At 47.0% G+C, this 19,148-nt stretch overlaps 2 protein-coding genes across 2 annotated transcripts in view; one reads left to right on the forward strand and one right to left on the reverse strand.

The window, feature by feature from the left end:
* The window catches only part of ZZEF1 (zinc finger, ZZ-type with EF-hand domain 1), a 135,385-nt gene extending 131,060 nt beyond the window's left edge, over window positions 1-4,325 (reverse strand). The window contains exon 1 of the mRNA XM_006899757.1: window positions 3,912-4,325. Within this exon, the coding sequence (XP_006899819.1) occupies window positions 3,912-4,265 (354 nt within the window). The 5' untranslated portion in view covers window positions 4,266-4,325. The remainder of the gene's footprint in view (window positions 1-3,911) is intronic.
* A 528-nt stretch (window positions 4,326-4,853) lies between these two features.
* Window positions 4,854-15,506, forward strand: LOC102860341 (neuferricin-like). Its single transcript, XM_006899794.1, has 4 exons — window positions 4,854-5,103; window positions 9,506-9,646; window positions 12,923-13,109; window positions 15,290-15,506. The coding sequence occupies exons 1-4, from the start codon at window positions 4,854-4,856 to the stop codon at window positions 15,504-15,506; spliced, it is 795 nt and encodes a 264-aa protein (XP_006899856.1).
* Window positions 15,507-19,148: the final 3,642 nt, after the last annotated feature.

Here is a 19,148-nt window from a genome sequence, read left to right on the forward strand (position 1 = left end):
CATGCTTGGTAGGGTGGAGGGACAGCGCAGGAGGGGAAGACCCTCTATGAGGTGGACTGAATCAGCAACTGGGGTAATCGGGATGCGTGTGTCAGAGGCAATGCGATTGGCACAGAATAGAGCAGGGTTTAGGGCTGTTGTACATAGGGTCGCTATGAGTCGCAAACCACTCGACGGCACATAACAACAACAACAACAACAATCCTCTAGCCATAGCCACCAAGTCTCTAAATCTGTTCATTCTGTCTCCTAGATAGCTCTCAAAATTGTCCACTTCATCCCATTTATTCATTGCTACCATTCATAAAGTCACCAAATCTCTAACTTAGATTACAAAAGAGCTCTTACCTGGTTTGGTTTCCTTGGGTTCAGTCTGATCCCTTTCCAGACTAGTTCTCCACAAGGCAGCCTGAATCATCCTGGTACTTAAAGTACCACATTGTTTCAAGCTCCTAGGCACAGACATGCACAGGATCTGGTCCCCGCAACTCCTCGAGCCTCATTTCTCTTCTTCTTCCCATCTGCAGCCTAGCCATATGGACTAAAGACTGCCAAATGTAATCCAGTATGCGCTCTCTTCTTTCTTAGTAATTAAATCCTGACTTTCACCTGTATACACATCCACAAAATAAAGATCTGACCCTGCCTCTATTGCTGACAAGTATGACCATTTGAGTAAGTTCAAGTCAATGGGATGTAAGTCATGCTTTTAAGAGAGAAGGTGCAGCCCTATCCTTTCATTTCTTAGGGTTAGAATGTGGAAAGCAATGGCTGGAGCAGTCTTTTGTACTTAAGTTGAAGGCCGTACAAGACAGATGAAAAGCCTAGGTCTCCGAGAATTATCAAACTGCCTTATAAACCCTGAAATGTCTACCTGGACATTCACATATAAAAAGAAAGAATCCTCTTCACTGATACAGTGGCTTTTCTATCCCTCCAGGCAGTTTAAACTAACCCAACACATTACATAGACTTTCCAGAGACTTCTACACTCTCTGTGTATATAATGTCTGTGAGCTCCTCTGCTTACAATACTGCTACCACTTCTGCTAACTTTCACCCTTTAAATCTGACCTAAAATGTCACTTTCTAAGGCTTCCTTGACGCCTTAAAATATAATAACAGTTGCCAGTGAGTTGTTTCCGAGTCATGGTGACCGTTCATGTGTCAGAAGAGAACTCCACTCCTCTGGGAGGGTTTCCAGTGGCTGTCATCTTTTGGAGCAGATCACTAGACTTTTCTTCCGAGGTGCATTTGGGTGGATTTGAACCATTAACCTTTCAGTGAATAGCTAAATGCTTCCTTGACTCCTGTCAGTATTCTTTCCTAGACCCCTTAGATCAGGTAATAGGAAGAGGTCTGTCTTTACCACACATGTCATCCTATTTAAAAACATATACCTTATTTCCCTCCCTATCTTCCAAGTGTTTGGCACTCAATATGCTCTGCAAATATTTGCCCAATGAGCAAAAGAATGCCATAGTCCTTGAATGATTCTTGAACCACACCTTGAAGATTTCTTGATCTTATTTATTTTTTTTAAAAAGCCACTAATATAACCAATACTTACAAGACTTAAGATGCCTTAAAGATACTTTTAGAGGGAGCTCTGGTGACCTAGTGGCAAGACACTGCACTGCAATCCCAGAGGTATGCGGTTCAAATCCACCAGATGCTCTGCTGGAGAAGGAGGGGGCAATCTTCTCCTGTACCAGTCAGATCTGATTTGATGGTGCACGGAAAAATAATACAATAATAAAAAAAAAAAGATGGCGAGCTCTGGTGGCCTAGTGGCAAGAAGCTGTACTGCAGTCCCTGAGGTGCACGGTTCAAATCCACCAGATGTTCTGCTGAGAAGGAGGGACAATCTCCTCCTATACTAGTCAGATTGCTCTGACGGCGCGCGCGCGCACACACACACACACTCTAATAAAGTTTTTTAAAAAAGATACTTTTAAAGGAAAACAAAAAAAATCCACAAAGTACATTATTTGAGTTATGCCTATAAATGGGAAAATATTCTTTTTTTTTAAGTACAACATACAGGGAAAATATTCTTAAAACATTTTGGAAGCCTCCAGATTTAAATACTTTTTAAAAACACTACAAATATCTGTTGGTTTACTGCTCTACATACTCACCATTTAAGATGAAGAGATTCTACCTGCCTCACTTAATCTCATAAATAAAGAACTTTTTGTGTGTGTTGAGTGGAAGCTTTTTAAAAAGTCCCAAGAATGAGGTGTGCTTGCTGTCCTGTGTTGTTAAGGTGATTCTGACTTAACACTTATTGTTAGATGCCCTCTAGCCAGTGCTAACTCAGACAGATGCCCTCTATACACAACAGCATAAATCCACGCCCAATCCTACTCCACTCCTCACAATTTCTGCTGTGTTTAAATCCATTTCTGTAGTCACTGTGTCAACCCACCTCCTTGATGGTTTTCTTCTCACATTTTTTATCGTTGTTATGTGAGAACTGACCCACTGTGAGTTTTCAGCAGCAGTAAATCACATACAAGGTGACTGCCCATTCGAACTCCATGCCTTTGGGTTGGCAGCACGTCTCCTTACCACTAAGCCACCAAAGTGCCCTCTTCCTCTCATAGTGACCCTATATAACAGAGTAGAACTGCACCTATAGTTTTCTACTTTGGATATGGTGGTTGTACCATTGAGTCAGAACCGACTCATAGCTGACCCTCCAACAGGTTTTCAGAGGCAGTAAATCACATGGGAGGAGACTGCCCATCTTTCTCCAGAGGAGCAGCTGGTAGATTCTAACTACGTTTCTTTGAGTTGGCAGCACCGCTCCTTACCAATTGAGCACCCAAGCTCCCTAGATTGGAGGTAGTGAGAGAAGTAGAAAAAAAAAATAGTCAAGAGATTGGGCAATAGTCTTAGTTCTGCCAACGATTCTGAGTAACTCTGAATAAATCTCTAAACCTAAAATGATGTGTTCCATACAAGCAATTCTGAAGATTCCTTCCAAGGGTAATGTTTGTTGCTAAATAAATTTACTATTAATGTTTGTTGTTGTTGAGTGTCATCGAGTTGTAGGCGACTCACAGCGACCCTATGAACGAAAGTCTTCGATACTTTTAAATAATGCTTGAGATTACACCAAACCTGCAGTTAAAAAGATTCACAGAAAACCCAATATTCGCCTTCAACTTTAGGAACTGTGCAGGTTTCCAAATCAAACCTCCTGCTTTAGCTGATAATGACTCAAGGTGACCCTACAGGAAGGACTAAGTGGAATTGTCCCATAGGATTCCCAAGGCTGTAAATCTACAGAAGTAGTCTGCCACATTCCTCTCCCACTCGCTGAATGACTGGTAGATTGGAACCAGTGACCTTTTTTCCAGCAATGATCTCTTTAACCACTGCATCACCAGGGCTCCTTTGTGGATATTTTATTGCGTTTAAAATATGATTGTTAGAGGATCTAAGAACAAATGCTAGTTTTGGTGTAATGACTCTTCCTATACATTTACTAGGCGCCCACAGTAGTACTAAGAAGGTACTCTGGAAGATTTCATTAGCCAATAACACAGCTCGTTTTCAATGCCACTCCTTCAGCCCCTAGAACTGCCCTGGACCCTGATAAGGAAGCTCTAGAGAGCAGCTGATCTAGCGCCAGCCAACCGTACAAATGACTGTACTACAACTTGCAAAGACGGCTTGTCTAGCTCTTCAGATTAAGACCGGCCTAGTTCTGGCTTTCTAGATCTCCAATAAAGGTTTGAAAGACAAGCAATCGAGCCCCACGTGAGTTCCGGCACCCCTAGCTTCCACTGCTGGAACCTGCAGACCCTCTGGGTTTCTTTCTGCCTAGCTTTTCCAAAGCCCCTGCTAATCACTTCCTGTGGGGGCGGCTGTTCCCTCCCCGCCCCGCAGCCAGCCCTGACCTCCTCGAACTGCTCTCCCGAGCAGCAGGCGCCACGAGCTTCCAGCAGCTCCCGGAACTGTTCCAGGGTGACGGACTCCTCTCCGCGGCCCAGGCGCTCTTCCAGCCAGCGCATCAGCGTGCCTTGGTGCCTGGACACCAGCGATTCACAGGGCGGCGCGGGCCGCAGCGCAGCCGCCGCTTCTCGCAGTCGGGCCGGTTCCAACAGCGCCGCAGCGGGCGGCAGCACGGGAGCCGCAGAGCCCGGGCCGAGGGTCGTGCCCGAGTCCGTGGCCCAGTCCTGATGCGGACTCCAGGCTTCGCCCCCGGCGGCTGCCGCTTCGTCTTCACTGCTGTGACTCGGAGCGTTCCCCATGGGGACTCCGTCTTGGGCGCTCGGCTTTGCTGCCGCCGCCGCCGCCGCCTCCCCGCCTCGACCTGTCAACCTCCGACGGCACCGGGCGGGCGGGGACGGAGAGGGGACGGCGGCGGCGGCTTCCGGCTTCCTCGCCGTCAAGTGAGCGGTGCTGTCGCAAAGGCGCCGTCAAGCGGACTCGACAAACCCACCGACAGCCAGGCTCAGGGAGCTGTAGCAAAGGGTGGAACCCAAATTCCCAAGTGGGTGTGTCTATCATAACGTTAGCGTCATCCCGCAGCCTCCTTTGCCACCATTTTTGTTGGGGGCAGACAACTTTCAAGACCGTCTTTCATTGCTCAGCGTTCTCAAAATCCCTCCACAGTCATAAGCTTTGCTATTAAAATAAACCAAAGTCGGTAAAGTATTGGGAACGTAAACTTTTCGCTCAAGACATCTTCCTCCAAACCCTCCGCTGACCCCTCAGTGACGGGAGGACAAGGGCGCTGGAGCGTCACTCTGCTGACGTCACGGTCGACGTCCCCGCCATCTTAGCTGTGGTTTGAGAAGCGGCAACTTCGTAAGTGCGGGCGAGGTGCACCTGTTTCAATGCTGAGGGTACGCCAGCGGGAGCTCTTGCTGGGCCTGGCCGTAGCGGCCACGGCAATGGTGGCAGCGTGGTTGATGGGCTGGTGGCGTCCCCGCCCTGGCTTCCGCCTCTTCATTCCCGAGGAGCTGGCTCGCTACCGCGGAGGCCCGGGGGACCCGGGCCTCTATTTGGCGTTGCTCGGTCGCGTCTACGATGTGTCCTCTAGCCGGAGACACTACGAGCCTGGGGCCCACTATAGCGGCTTCGCAGGTATCAAGGAGGCTGTCCTTGCCTTGCCGTGGGTCATTCCCTGCCAGCGCGTTGTGTGCATTCATTCATTTGTTCATCTGCTGTCCCACTACACATTCATCAGACCAGCACGTCTGCTGGCCTCAGCAGCACCATCCTCCTGGTCGCGTGCTCCGGTAGAATTAGTCATTGTGGTAACTGGCCTCCACCGTGTCCTTTCCCTCCGCACAGCATGACTTCGAGAAGCATGCCTCTGAGTCGTGCCTCTTCGTGGCTACCTTTCCATTGTCGGATGCCTGCTGGGTGTCAGACTTTTGGAGGGCTCTCTCAGCACAGAAAAGAAGGAAACGCTGCCTTCACAGCTCGCCTACTCATTCATCGTATTTCTTTTAACTATTTCTCGATCCGAAATAGCTACCCTCCCTCACCCCCTACTCAGAGCTTCTCCCTCTAAAAACCAAGACATTTTATTGAATCGTTCTTGCTCCTGGTACTGATGGATTCATTTGCCGTCCTTAAAAAGAAAGGATTGTGAAGTTAGCTGCATGGACCGGTCACTTCTTCAGTCCCTGTATACTTAGCACAAAAAGCCTGCATATTAGGCCTGTAAGAATCTCTGTCCAATGAAAGTTGTTCCCTCGGCACTCCTACCCCCAGGTTTCCATTTATATTAACTTTGGGTGGTATTTTTTTCCTTTTTCATCTGAATGGAAGTTTACAAATTATATTGGCTTTTTATTCATTCACATTTTGTTTTAGAACATTAATGACAACTATTGTAATTAATTACAAGGTCTGATCAACCACATGATATGTTGCCTTTCTAAATAACACAAGGTCATTCTGCTGGCTCTATTTTACAACTAAAAGTGAAGAGTGTTATTTCCCTAAAGTACTACTCTCTTCCACTGCTTGAACTAACCAGGAGCAATCTACAGCTTTAAGATGTTGACTGACAAACCTGGGGGCAGGGAGAATTGATCACTCTCCAGTTTTAAAAACAAAACAGCAGGCTTAGGGCTAGTGACTAGGCCAGGCTGGTATTAAGCATACACTTTCCACTAGTCATAATCATAGGAGAATTAGAAGCTGCTATTGGCACTTCTCCTGGCAGTCCATGGTGTGCATCTCCAGCACAACAACTACAAAAAGATATCTTTATTCATGATCCAGCTTTCTGATGCTTAGCAAACAATTGAGAAAATCTTAGTCTTTAGACTGGCATCATTGCTCATTAGCACTCTGGCTAAGGTCTTTGACAGCTGCTTTTCCCAGTGCAGCTTGTCTTTTGATTTCCTGACTCCTGATGCTAAGGGTATTGATTGTGGATCTGAGACGAAGTCATTAACAACTTCAGTCCTTTTCCAGTCTGCCATAATGGTGCCTATTGGCCTGGTGATAAGGATTTTGGTTTTGTTTATGGATGTTGAGATGCAATCCATGTTGAAAGCTGTAGTGCTTGATGAGCAGGGATTCAAGTTCTCACTTTCAGAAAGCAAGATTGTGTCATCTGTATAACACATGTTGTTAATGATCTTCTTCTAGTTTAGTAGTCTTCTCCAGCACTACAACTCAAAGGCATCAGTTGCTCTCCTGTCATCCTTAGTCACTGTCCTGCTCTGATGCCTAGCAAGTAATTCTGAAGATTATGGCCTGCCTGAATCAGGCACAGCTTAGTCTCCAGACTGACACTGTTGGTTTTTAGCCTTTTGTAGCTGTCCCTGACAGCACATTTCCCTAATGCAATTCATCTCTGGATTTCCTAACTACTGGTACCAAGAGTATTGATTATGGAGCCAAGCAAGCTGAAATTATTAACCTCAATCTCTTCTCCATCCATCTTGGTGCTGTCAGTTGGCCTAGTGAGAATCTCTTTTCTTGATGCTGAACTTCAATCCATATTGAAGTCCTTGACCTTCTGCAGCAAGCACTTCAGGTCTTCCTCAATTTCAGCAAGGAAGGTTGTGTCATTCGCATAACGTAGGTTGTTGATGAGACTTCCACTAATCCTGATGCCACATTCCTCTTCATAAAGCCCATCCTCCTGAATGATCTGAACTGTATGTAGATTGAAAAGGTTTGGAGACAGGATGCATCCCTGATGCACTCCTTTCCTGATTTTGAAACATGCTGTGTTTCCTTGCTCTCTTCTGAGCACTGCTTCCCAGTCCAAGTATAGGTTTAACATGAGCACACTGTCAAGTGTTCTGGGATTTTCAAGATTAGCCATAAATATGTTGTGATTCACACTGTCAAATAGGATTGTTGTGAGTTGGATTCAACAAAATGGTAGTGATTTTTTCCTTCCCACCACCTGCTGATTTAGCGGCTTTGACTGTATGCACAAGAGTAAAACTTTGCATTTCAGAGGTGATTTTCTTTTGCAACACGCTCCTGGGTCTCCAGAGTTCCTATGTGCCCAAATTAATTGTGTGTGTCTATTTACTGAATACTACCATATGTCTCATACTTTGGGCATGTGGGTAGGAGGGGTTTGTCTTTGGAAAGGGACATCATGATTGGAAAGATGGAGAATCCGTGAAAAAGACACCCTCAACGAGACGAATTGACAAAGACACTGCAGCAGAGGGCTCAAATATGTCAGAGATGAGGAGGACAGGATAAAGTTGTTCATAGGGTCACTCTGAATTGTACTTGACTCCACAGCATATAATCATGATCACTAGACCAATAGGCAACATAAGATCAGCAATATGAATGTAGAAATACCTGTCAAACCCGTGTAGTCATGGGTCTAGTCCTGTTCGCCTGTCCTTTCCTGTCATTTCCTCTGTCCTGTCTGCTGTTGCCTGTAGTTGTGTGCTTCTCTTTGTCTTCTTTTTCGTTATGCTTTTTTTTCAAAAAGCAGCCTGAATATTATATGGAGAGTAGATTACTGGAGCAAGAGTGAATGTGAGGAGACTCATTAAGAGCCTACTGTAGCAGTTCAAATGGCTACTGGTAGCAGGGACAGAAGGCAGCAATGATTAGCATAAAAACAGGAAGAAAGTAGAGGACTTGATCATGGAAAGGCTGGAGGATAAAGAATGTGTCAAGGACTGGCGATTCTGGGCTGGGCAGTTGGACAGCACTTAGTAACTAATGTAGATGCACATTTCCTGAGGGTGGGGCACTGGTGACCGTTAATTCAGTGTGGACATTTCAAATCTGTGATATCAGTAAGACATCAGAGCTCTGGTGGCTGTGTCTCCAGTGGTTCAAATCTCTCTGCTGTTCTGTGAGAAACAGGCAAAAGTTTCCTCCCATGAAGATTTACAACTTCAGCTGGGCAGACAATGGGAAAAGAGTGGATAGATCATGAACACTGCAATAGAACAGATGAGAACAATCCGAAAGGAATATATGATTAGGCATTGTGTGTATGACAAACAATCTGGAACAAGGTGTTCATTGTGAGGTGGGCTGTTGTGGAGGGGAGAGAGAAAATATGTAACAAGGAATTTAAAAAAAATTGACAACCTCATGGATGGTTGCGATGAGTTGGCATCCATTTGACATTAGTGAGTTGAGTAGTAAGCCATCTAAGTGATACTGAGTGACAGATGTATAGGTCTGGCATTCTTGTTCTCGAAGTGGTATTTGAAACCACGGGAGTGGATGAGATTGTCAAGAGGCTGTGGCTAGAGCAGAGCAGTCTAATCTAGGGCCCATGTCAAGTTGATTGTCTCATAGGGACCCAACAGGACAGAGTAGGACTATCCATAGAGTTTCTAAGACTATAAATCTTTACTGAAGCAGACTGCCACATATTTTCCACACTTGTTTGAACTGCCAACCTTTAGCATTAGCAAGGCTCTTGATACAGAGCTGAGCAGGTGAATAAGAAATTAATGACAATGCCAGTGAGGTGGGAGGAAAATAGTACAGTGTTATGGTAGCCAATGGAAGCTGTCAGTTGTGTTACAAATTGCAGAGAATAAAGAGTAGAATCTGACAGATGCTAGAGATAAGTGTCCCAGGTCCAGAAGCATCTGCCACAGAAGAGGAAGGATTAGCTTTCCCTGATAGTGGAGTCACATTGTTAACCAAAAGGTCATGTTCTCAAACCCACCAGGGCTCCTCTGGAGAAAGACAGGCAGTCTCCTCCCATTTAGATTGACAGTCTGGGAAACTCAGTGGAGAGTCACTGTGAACTGGAATAGACTTGACTTCTCCCAGCAAAGAGGGTTTTCTTTTTTTAAAAAAAATTTCTTTTACTATTTTTTCTGTGTGTACTGTCAAATTGGATTTGACCGATACAGGAAGAGATTGCCCCACCTTTTCCAGCAGAGCATCTGGTGGATTTGAACTACCTGCCTCTGGGATTATAGTGCAGCTTCTTGTCACTAGGCCACCAGAGCTCCCTTGAAAGAGGGTTTTCGTTGGAGCCTTATAACCTAATCTGCTGGAAATTTCTCTCCAGGGCGAGATGCATCCAGAGCGTTTGTGACTGGGGATTACTCTGAAGCCGGCCTGGTGGATGATGTATCTGACTTGTCATTTTCTGATATGCTGACGCTTCAAAACTGGCTTTCTTTTTATGAGAAGAATTATGAATTTGTTGGTAAGTATTCCATGAGTCATTTCTAGAGATTTTATGAAAAGTCTTAGGACTCTTTGAAGATTAAGCTCTCAAGGTTAAAATATGAGAAACAGCTATGAACTAAATTCTCACTTCTCACCTGTAATTCTGGTCGTAATGTAGCAGTGAGCCTCAGAAGGGGGCAGATGAGACCCCCTTTCCTCTCACTCCTTTTCTCGGGAGGCGAGTGCTATTTTTCTGGCCTCTGCCTGTACCATCCGTGAACTGCCTACTTTGGGGGCAGCTGCCCTGGCTGTGAAGCACACATCTGCCTTCATCACTTAGCCAAGACTGGAAACTAAATTTATGTGCAATTCTGACAGATTTCCTTTTCTTTTGTTCTCAGGGAGACAAAAATGAATGCCTGTCCATCCACAATTGATTGTCTCCCTGGTGGAAGACAGTGATAGTAAAGAAACATTTGTTGAAGTCAGTTCTTTGGGGCACTGTACTTGTTACTTACTGTTAAAACAGAAAGAAGTTTGACACTGGAAGACACCTAACACTGCGGTAAAGAAATGTTAGCTATAGATTGCTTCGCAAACACTAAACGATGGGTTGGGCCCTTTTCATTTCCCCGTGGCGTTGAGCTCTCTCCGGAGCCCTGCTCAGACCTAGCGCATGTCTGACTCCCCATGGAGCATCACTGTCACATCCCCAGAGGAAGAGCCCTAAATGCTCTCATTCACTTTAACACCCCTGTATGTTTCTGTCATCCCAACTTAAATTACCTTTTCTAAGGCCCTTGGCCTTTTTAACAAGTCTCTCTCCCTCCACATCCAAGTGGTCCACAATTTTTCAAAATATTTTAAGGTTATGGTTTTCTGTTTACACACCTATGCATTGTTGACCTTGTCACCACAGCTAGCAGCACACTTTTCCCTTTTCCTGGTTTTCAACCAGTCTCTCCCAGGTCACTTCTCAGTGCGACAACCATGTGTGCTCTCCATCCATCTATCTGCCCTCAGAGGGCTTGGTATTCACCCTGGTCCCTTTGAGGTTGACACACCACGACTGAAGCATTACTGGATTAATAAGGAAAAGAAAGCTCAGGAAGACTGGAGTCCTGTGAGTGGGCGAAGGATGTCTGACGAAACACTTACCACAGAGTGAAATAGCATGTTCCTGCCATTTGGTGAGATGAGTGAATTAGCTTCACTTGACCCGTTATTACTGGAGAGCTGTGTGGTGCCATGCTCGGTCAGGATGTATTTCTGTTTCTACTATGATTAAGTACAGTTCTGGTCCTTAAGGACTCCAAGGTGAGTTGGATACATTCCTGCCATCTGTTATTTTGTAGCAGAAAACCCTGAGGACATGTCAGGGATGTTGGTTTATAGTAAGGGTTCCCACTGAAGTGAAGACATCCAAGAAGTTGTCTCTGTGGCCACATGGCTAATCCGCAGTAGATACCACACTGCCTTTTGTTTGGGGACCCTGACAATGACCATCCTTCTAATGGTGGCTTCTAGGGCCTTTTTTGTCTCTACCACCACTCTCCTCTTTGGGTCTCATGTCTAATACTTGCCAGAGCAGGGATCCTCCTGAACAAGACAAAGCACCTGTGTAGTGTAACATCCCATGCAAGCCTGTGACTAGGGCCTTGATCTGTTCATTTATGCATTTAGGAAGTATTTTAAATAAATACTTGGCACTAAAGCAGTTTTGAGTTCTGGGGCCTCACTGGTGAAAAGAGGCAAAGAAGTAAAAAGGTCAGATGATTCCAGCAAGGGTTGTGCTTGAGAGAAAACTGATGTGTGTGAGGGCTGGAGAGGCGACACACTTTCAGAGTGGTTTCTTGGAGGAGGTGGCAGTTAAGCTGAGAATCTGGATAGTGAGAGGGAGCCAGTCGTGCAGGGGAAAGTACCCGAGGCAGAGGAAACAGTGGTGCCTGAAGTAGCCAGTGTGCTGAAGCCCGCTGTCAGCAATGGAGGCAGGGGCATATCAAGAGGTTGAAGAAGCAGGCCGAAGTCTAGTCTTTTAAGCCTTGGTGCCCTTGATGGTTTGCATTTTACCCAAGTGTTTCAGGCAATCCTCAGAAGGTTTTACTCAGGTGGAGAGGTGAGTCATGCTTTAATAAATCCTTCTGGCTGATTTGTGAAGAAGGGCCCATAGGAAGGTGGGAATTGAAGCAGAGCTAGCAGATGGGACTCCTGGGAGAAGTCCATGGGCCGGTGGAATGTGGCAGCCGTGGAAATAGGAAGGGATAGGCAGAATCAAGATATGTTTCAAAGGCAAGGCTGACAAGAATCGTTCATTTTTAAGAGGTTAGATTTGGAGGAGTTAGATCCAAGGCTGTCCTAACCAACAGAGGCCAGACGTGGCATAAATATAATCAGGAAAGTTTGCATAGGAAGTAGAACCTGAAAGGAAGAACATGCGGAGCCAGGGAGCCATTTAGAATTTTTTAGAGGCTGTGGAGCGCGGGAGCGGAATGCCCCCACAGGTGCTTTCAGCTGCTGCTCCTTCACTGCCATCCTCCCTGGGAAGGCCAGCTGTACCTCAGGACTCGAAGGCAGGGGGTCCCTGGGCCAGAGGAGAGCCAATCTCATTTTCGCTGTAGCTTGAAACATTCTGGCAGGGTTATGATGAGGGAGGGAAAAGCAAATGTAAATTAAACCAGTGTCCATAGGTTGCCTGAGCCAGAAGAGAAAAAGGAACTCCACCTGCTGCTTGATATCACAGACGTCCCCAGGCCACTCAGTTTCCAGTCTCTGTGGTATGGAACAATGACTTCTCTGACATAAAACTATTCTGATGAGTTTTCAAAACATTTGTTAAAATGATGGCATAGTGCATGGCAATAGTGAATGCTCAAGAAATGACTTATTTATAGAAGACAAAAGAATTCAGCATTGGGAAGAATTGAGCCCCACAATGTTAGCCAATTAAGTCACTCATTCATCATGGATTTTCTGAATACCTACCGTGTGCCCCAAGCACTGTGATGTGTTGAGAAATTAATCACTCATGGCTCCACCCCCAGGGTACCAATATCTGAAGCCAGACGGATTCTGGCATTTCCATATGGGAGGGACTCTACAACTAGAATAGGGACGCTTCCGTGTGGTATCTTGTAAGATGTTGAGAGAAGCTGAACGGAAGGCACCACAGTCCCTCCAATACAAAAATCTTAATAGGCTGTCTCAGAGCCTGGGGTGAATGGGGAGTAAAAACTCTGGGTCTTTGAGCTTCACAGCCACTGTTTAAGTATCTTTCATGTTTCCCTCCCACTGTTACCCTTTCCTGTCACCACAGGAAAGGTGACAGGAAGGTTCTATGGAAAGGATGGGCTCCCAACTCCAGCACTGACCCTGGTGGAAGCCATGATTACCAAAGGCTTGGAAGCAAGTAAACAGGAAATGAAAGAGAAGCAGAAGTTCCCACCGTGCAACTCTGAGTGGAGCTCAACCAGGGGAACCCGGTTCTGGTGTTCCCCAAAGAGGTAAGCAGGCTCCCCTTTGTCCCTCTCCACTCTTTCAAGTCAGGCTATTGGTCCTCCCAAGATATGTTCACTGTGTTACTCAGTGTAGCCACAGCTGTTAACCAGGACAGCTTTCTCAAAATTCATACTCTAGGATGCTCTAGGATAGTTGTTCTTAGCTTGACCTGCATATTAGAATCTTCTGGGGAATTAAAAAAAAATTACTGATGGGGACCTCACTCCAGACACTTGAAGGAGAATATTTAGGTTGAGACTTTAGGATCTTATATGTCATATATATTTCATTACCCAAAGCTTCTGCTGACCTGGTCTGGGAACAAGACATAAGTACTGTTTTTCAGAGGACTTCGGTCTACTTGTCAACACAGACCATTCCTGCTGTCCCAGAGGCAGCTGGGGATTGAGGGGAAGGGGCTGTCACTTCCAGTGATGGCCAGAGCCAAATTTTACAGACTGGCACTTCTATGGGCCACCAAGTTGCCTGAGGGAGAGGCTAGATGCATGAGTCCTCTCCTCTAAAAAGAAAATTAGGTTAGTCAGATTAGAAATGACACCATGAGAATTATTCCAGTTAGTTTGGGAAGTCGAGAAAATAAAGTATCTATATTACTGTTTTAATCATGAGGCCAGCCCGGCCTATGAGTTGCACCTTGACTTCCTCCTGTCTCTGTTAGCTCTGGGAAAGGAATGACCGAAGGCAGAAACTGGACAAGCATCGCTGGCTTCAAGGGCTTCAGATAGCTCCGTTCTCACTGCTAAGAAAAGGGAAATCTGCTCATGCTAAAGAGAAAGGCCTTCTCTATAACTGCTAAACTGTAGACCCACATGTTTAAGCTAGGATAGGCCTTAACCTTGTTACTTTTCCTTCAAGTTCATTCATTGTATGGACAAGAACAAACAGCCAAGACTACTTGCTTTTTCTAGGCCCAGCTACCGTATCCATCACACATTACCACCCCTTTAACTCAGGGGAGCATAGGTGACACTAGCGGGAAGAAAAAAACCTTCTCTCCTGGCTCACCAGCTTTGTCAATAGCTTCTTCAGTGCCATTATGCCTCGGGAACAGGCTAGGTATGTGAGAACCTGGCCTGGCCTCTGAGAGGCTCTAGGACAGATGGGGCCTTGCTAGGAAACAAGTCCAAACACAGATGGGCTGAGCAGCACCAGGGACCTGTGCATTCAGAAGCTTGCCTCTGCTCCCTAGGGGAGCACACACCCCTCTCCTTCCCTTACAGCCCTCACGTCTGTTTGAATGACTGAGTGACTGAGTGGCACATGCTCTGCCTGCCCCATAAAGCCCTTATAAACCCGTCTCCAGTGAGCTTAATGATCCTGTCCCTTTCCTGTGCTTCAGCCCAATTTGTTATTTCCCACTTATGTGTATCTCCCAGTAGTCTAGGAGAAGTGATGCCTGGAGGCGGCAGAGAGCAGGTGTGATGCAGTTCATAGCGCAGAGTTAGGAGCTGCAGGGACAGCCCTGCTCTTGGTAAACTCCTAAGTGGGATGATCTCGAAGAGTTTCTCTGACAAGTGATCTTGGTCCTAGCTGGATATTATTATATGGGGCATCAATTCCAAGAATCTGGTCTTCCTTTTACAAGGCTTCTGAAATCATGGGAGACTGAACTCAGCACCCTATGATGGGTTCAGGATTAGGCAGCTGCTCAAGCTATTCTGGGCCAGAGCAGAATCCTCCCCCTCCGAAACGTGGCAACGTCAAGGACTGAAAAGTCTGCAGGGGGCAGGACAGTCTGCTGCTATACCCCAGGCCAGGCCTGGGGCAGAGCAGGGAAAGAAGAGACTCTGGTCTAACCAGTGCTTTTGAGAAGTCAGTAGGCTTGAGGGTGGGAGAACTGTTGCAGCCTTATCATCACTGCAGGTTAATGGCTCTGCTTCCCAGGAAATACAGGGCAGGGGCCTGGGGTGTTCAGTGAAAGGATCACTGAGCTCTGCTCCTTACCTGGAAAAGGACACTGTGCAGAGGCCGCTGGACACGTTAAAGAGAGTGTAAAGGCTCAGGAATGGAGCAGTGCAGACCGCTGCCCTGAGAAAACCCTAGGATGGGAAGCAGAATGGCTGTTGCTGTTGACAGGCTTGTTTCAGGGCTTCCTCCCATCCTCTTCTCAGAATGACCAATGACTTCATGCTTGCTAAGAAGCCCTCTTTCCTTCTATCCTCAGTGGAGGTGTGAACAGAGACTGGATTGGCGTCCCCAGGAAGCTGTATAAGCCAGGTGCCAAGGAGCCCCAGTGTGTGTGCGTGAGGACAGCCGGCCCCCCCAGTGACCAATCACTGGACAATGCTGCACACCAAGATCGTGGGGACTTGGACCACCCCAACTTGGAGGAGTACACAGACTGTCCACCCCTAGCCACCACATGTTCCTTCCCACCCTAAACTATCGTCCTATTATGTTGGGGATACATGGGGAAATCAGCCTCAAATCCAAATAGGCTCTTCATTCCCAAGGAAGGCTCTTGACAGGAGACAAGCCTAGAAGGACTCTGGCTCATACTCTCAGTGTGACTCACCTCCCCTCATCATTCTAATGCCCGAGGCCAGACTACAGTGGCTTGCTGCTGTGGTACTGGTCAGCTTGGTTTTCAGACTCATGGGTCATCTTCCTTCAGAACCAGAACAATGAAGACCAACCCGAAAAAAATAACTGGAAATACAAGCAAAAGGACTCTGGGTTCCAGTCACTGCATTTCCACGGGCCTCAGGGCTGCCTGCTTGTCACTCAGCCCTTCAAGGCATCTGGGCTCTGGCAAAGAGATTCTTTAATCCCCAGATAACTGAGCGGACACAGTCCCCAAAAGCCATACAAATTAGGCAAGGTCAGTGTAGCTGTGCCCTGGATCCCCTCAGGCTTCACCTCAACTATTACTCTCAACACTCCATTGTCATTAATGTCCTGGTGGCCCTAACAGGTTCTTACACCTAGGTTGGCTCTTGGCTCCCCTTTCAGCCCTGTATCTTCCTTATCTGCCCCTCCTTACACCTCCCTGCCTCTCAGCCCAGTGGCATGGTCATTTTCCCTTACGTTGTAAATGACATCCCAACACCGCAGTCTTCTGTAGCTATCCTGACCACTTCCTACCACAACCAAGCATCTTGAGAAAGCTGCCTTTGCGGTCTTTTCTTTTCCCCCCCATTCACCATGCAGCATAGCCCTTTACTCTTAAGAGGATAAATTACTTATCAGTGGGGTCACATTCAGCTCTTATCTACATGCACCTTTGAACCTGTTGGCCATGCTGTCCTCCATGAAAGCCTGCCCTAGTAAGACTGTTTCTAATTTCCTATTTGTCCCTCTGCTCATTGCTTTTCAGTCAGCAAGAAAGCTGCCCCCTCCTCAGTACTCCTCACTTACCCTGCCAACCCTGCTCTCCAAGCTAGGGGGCTTTCTTGGGCATCTCCTCTCTTTGTCTTCTTAACTCTCGTGATTTGGGTGCATTTACAAAGGAAGTTGATCTTGCACTCTAACTCATCCACAGTTTTTAGACATTGGTTGTACTCCCCTGCTGTGACAGCACCCTTCTAACTGCCTGTCCCTCCTTCCCATCGGTCCTCCTCTCCTGTCCCTCCCTGCCTTCTCAGCTCTTTCACTTTCTGTGATCCTGCCAGCTTCTCCAGTGACTGACACCACCGTCCACACAAAGGACGATCACAGCAACCTCTTTGCTCTCTCTTCCCTCATATCCACTCTCCAAGTCCTGGCAACCCTACCTCGTTTCTCTCCATCCCCTTCTCTCAACTCCAGCATAGGCTGCCATCTCCCACCCAAGTCCTGCAGGCGCCTATCTGTACACCTGACCTCCAGTCTCACTCCTTCCAGCTGTCTACCACACTGCCGCCAGGTCATCTTTAATGGGCGCAGCACTCCTTTAACACTGCCTCAGTGGCTTTTCCTCCTGAAGAAAGGATGGAGGGCTAACCCTTGAGCAGACTGGTACAGGAGGCACCTCCACGGTGCATCTGCCCATTTCACCCACCACCTCCCACATGCCCTCTCTTCAGCTGCCATCTCATGCGTTATGTATACATTTCCTTCAACCTGGAATAACACTTCTCCCCCCGCCCCCCAATTTGTCCACCTCTTATTTCTTCAAAATTCAGCTGAGGCAGCTTCTCCTGGGAGCCTTTGGGAGGAGCCCCCAGCCCCTAGCGGTCAGTTGGACTGAGATGCACCTTCCCTAGCACCCTGTGTTAACTCAAAATGGCATAACTATCTGTGTACTTTACCCATTCATTTCCTTACCAACTTTACTTACTGGATTGCAGATCCCTAAAGTCATTGGCTTTGTACCCTCAGTTTACATGGTGCTGAGCATCGGGTCAGGGTGCAGAGCCTGCTACCTTACAGGTGCAGCTGCAGAGGCTCTAAGACTTGTTGCTTGTCCAAGGTGACTGAAAGAGAGCGGAGCCTCGAGAACCTTCCCAGCTCCTGGGAGGGCAGAGACATTCAGAAATGAGAGGCAGAAGACTGAGTCAGGAGCTGGGAAGGTTCTCGAGGGGAGTGAACATTTGGGCTGTGTTATGTTTCACAACCCTTGGTTTCAGTGCCTGGTAGCATCTCTGCAAATCAGAAACAGCCCTCGACCCTACACTAACTGGGAACTAATCACTACCCCTGCTTTGGTTCCTCTTTTTCTCCTTCAGCAAATACGTAGCAAGTACCTACTCTGTGCCAGTCATACTGTGCCAAAGGGAGGCAGGAGTAATTGGGGTCCCTGACCTCGTTTATAGTATGAAAGAATAACCCCTGCTTAGAGCATCTAGAGTCTCTTCCTGGGAAAGGACACAGAAACAATACAGAGGCCAGGATCAGAAATGCTCAGACACTTACAAAAAGGGGTGGAAGAAATGTGAAATACTAGTCCAGTTCAGAGGGACCTGACCACTAACTGATATGAGGCCCCTAAACCTGTACTCCTGAAAAACACAGCAGACAGAAACCTGCATAGTTCATCTGGTGAAAATTCCCTTTCCTTTTTGGTGCTGCCTGCTTTACAGTAAAGAGCCTTCCTCATGTCAGGTCACACAAGAGACTGGTGGTTATGAAGAAATGCTGCTTTGTCCTCTCTCCAGCAGAGATGGTCCTGGGCAGAACTGAACAGCAGTCCCTCACCATGGAAGCCAGAGTGTGGCTCATTTTGAACACACAATCAGACTTGCTGGTAGAGGAAGATGGACAAGGAAACTACCATGTTGGGCAACTCTGCCAAGGCCTCATTGCATGTGTGCCAGTCTGAGAGGTTTTGTTTTATGACCCTGTGGGGTGGAGGACATCAGGTACTGCTCTTTCCTTCTAATAGCTAAAGTAGTCATGTGACAGCCGAGGTTTTACCCAGCTCTGCTTTGCCACACCAGTAAGCAGTGTTGAAGCAAAGTGGGGTAGCCACGTTGGGAGGGCTGGGATCCTTTACCATCTTGAAGGAAATCTTATCATCTGACCCTTAGTTCTGAGATTCCATTTTCCTATAAACAGAACTAAGCATCTAGAATCTGCAACATTGTGCTTCTAACTCAGCCACCACATGACTGCAAAACATGGGGAGCCCTTCCAGACCTGGGAGTCCCACCTGACCCTGGGACAAGCTGTTACTGATAAGCTAGGCCCCACAAACAGGCAGACACACAGGACAGAGCCCCCATTCCCAAGAACAGACAAGGTCTTGCCACTGAGGGCAGGATGATCTTGGGCGGAGAGCCCTGTTCCTGAGAGGACTTCCTCCTGCAAGATGCCCAGAATGCCTAAAGAAGGCAGGAGAGATTGCTGGGCAGCGCCCCCACCACAGGGCACCCTGGGCAGTGCACCAGAATCTGCATATGAACACAGGAAGGACAGCCCTGGGAGCTGGGAAGGACCATGGTCTCCTCCATTTTACAGAGCACAAAAGGCAGAAGGATTAGAAAGGTGCCCAATCCTGTCTGCTCCTCAATGGATGAGGTAACTAAAACTAAGTTAGCAATTAACTAAAACCCAGTGCTGTCCCCTCACTGGACAAAAATGCATCAGTCAACATTCTACAAGTT

Source organism: Elephantulus edwardii, unplaced genomic scaffold (genome assembly GCF_000299155.1).
Source record: "Elephantulus edwardii isolate Elephantulus edwardi_28Jun2011 unplaced genomic scaffold, EleEdw1.0 scaffold00267, whole genome shotgun sequence".
Taxonomy (NCBI): Eukaryota; Metazoa; Chordata; class Mammalia; order Macroscelidea; family Macroscelididae; genus Elephantulus; species Elephantulus edwardii.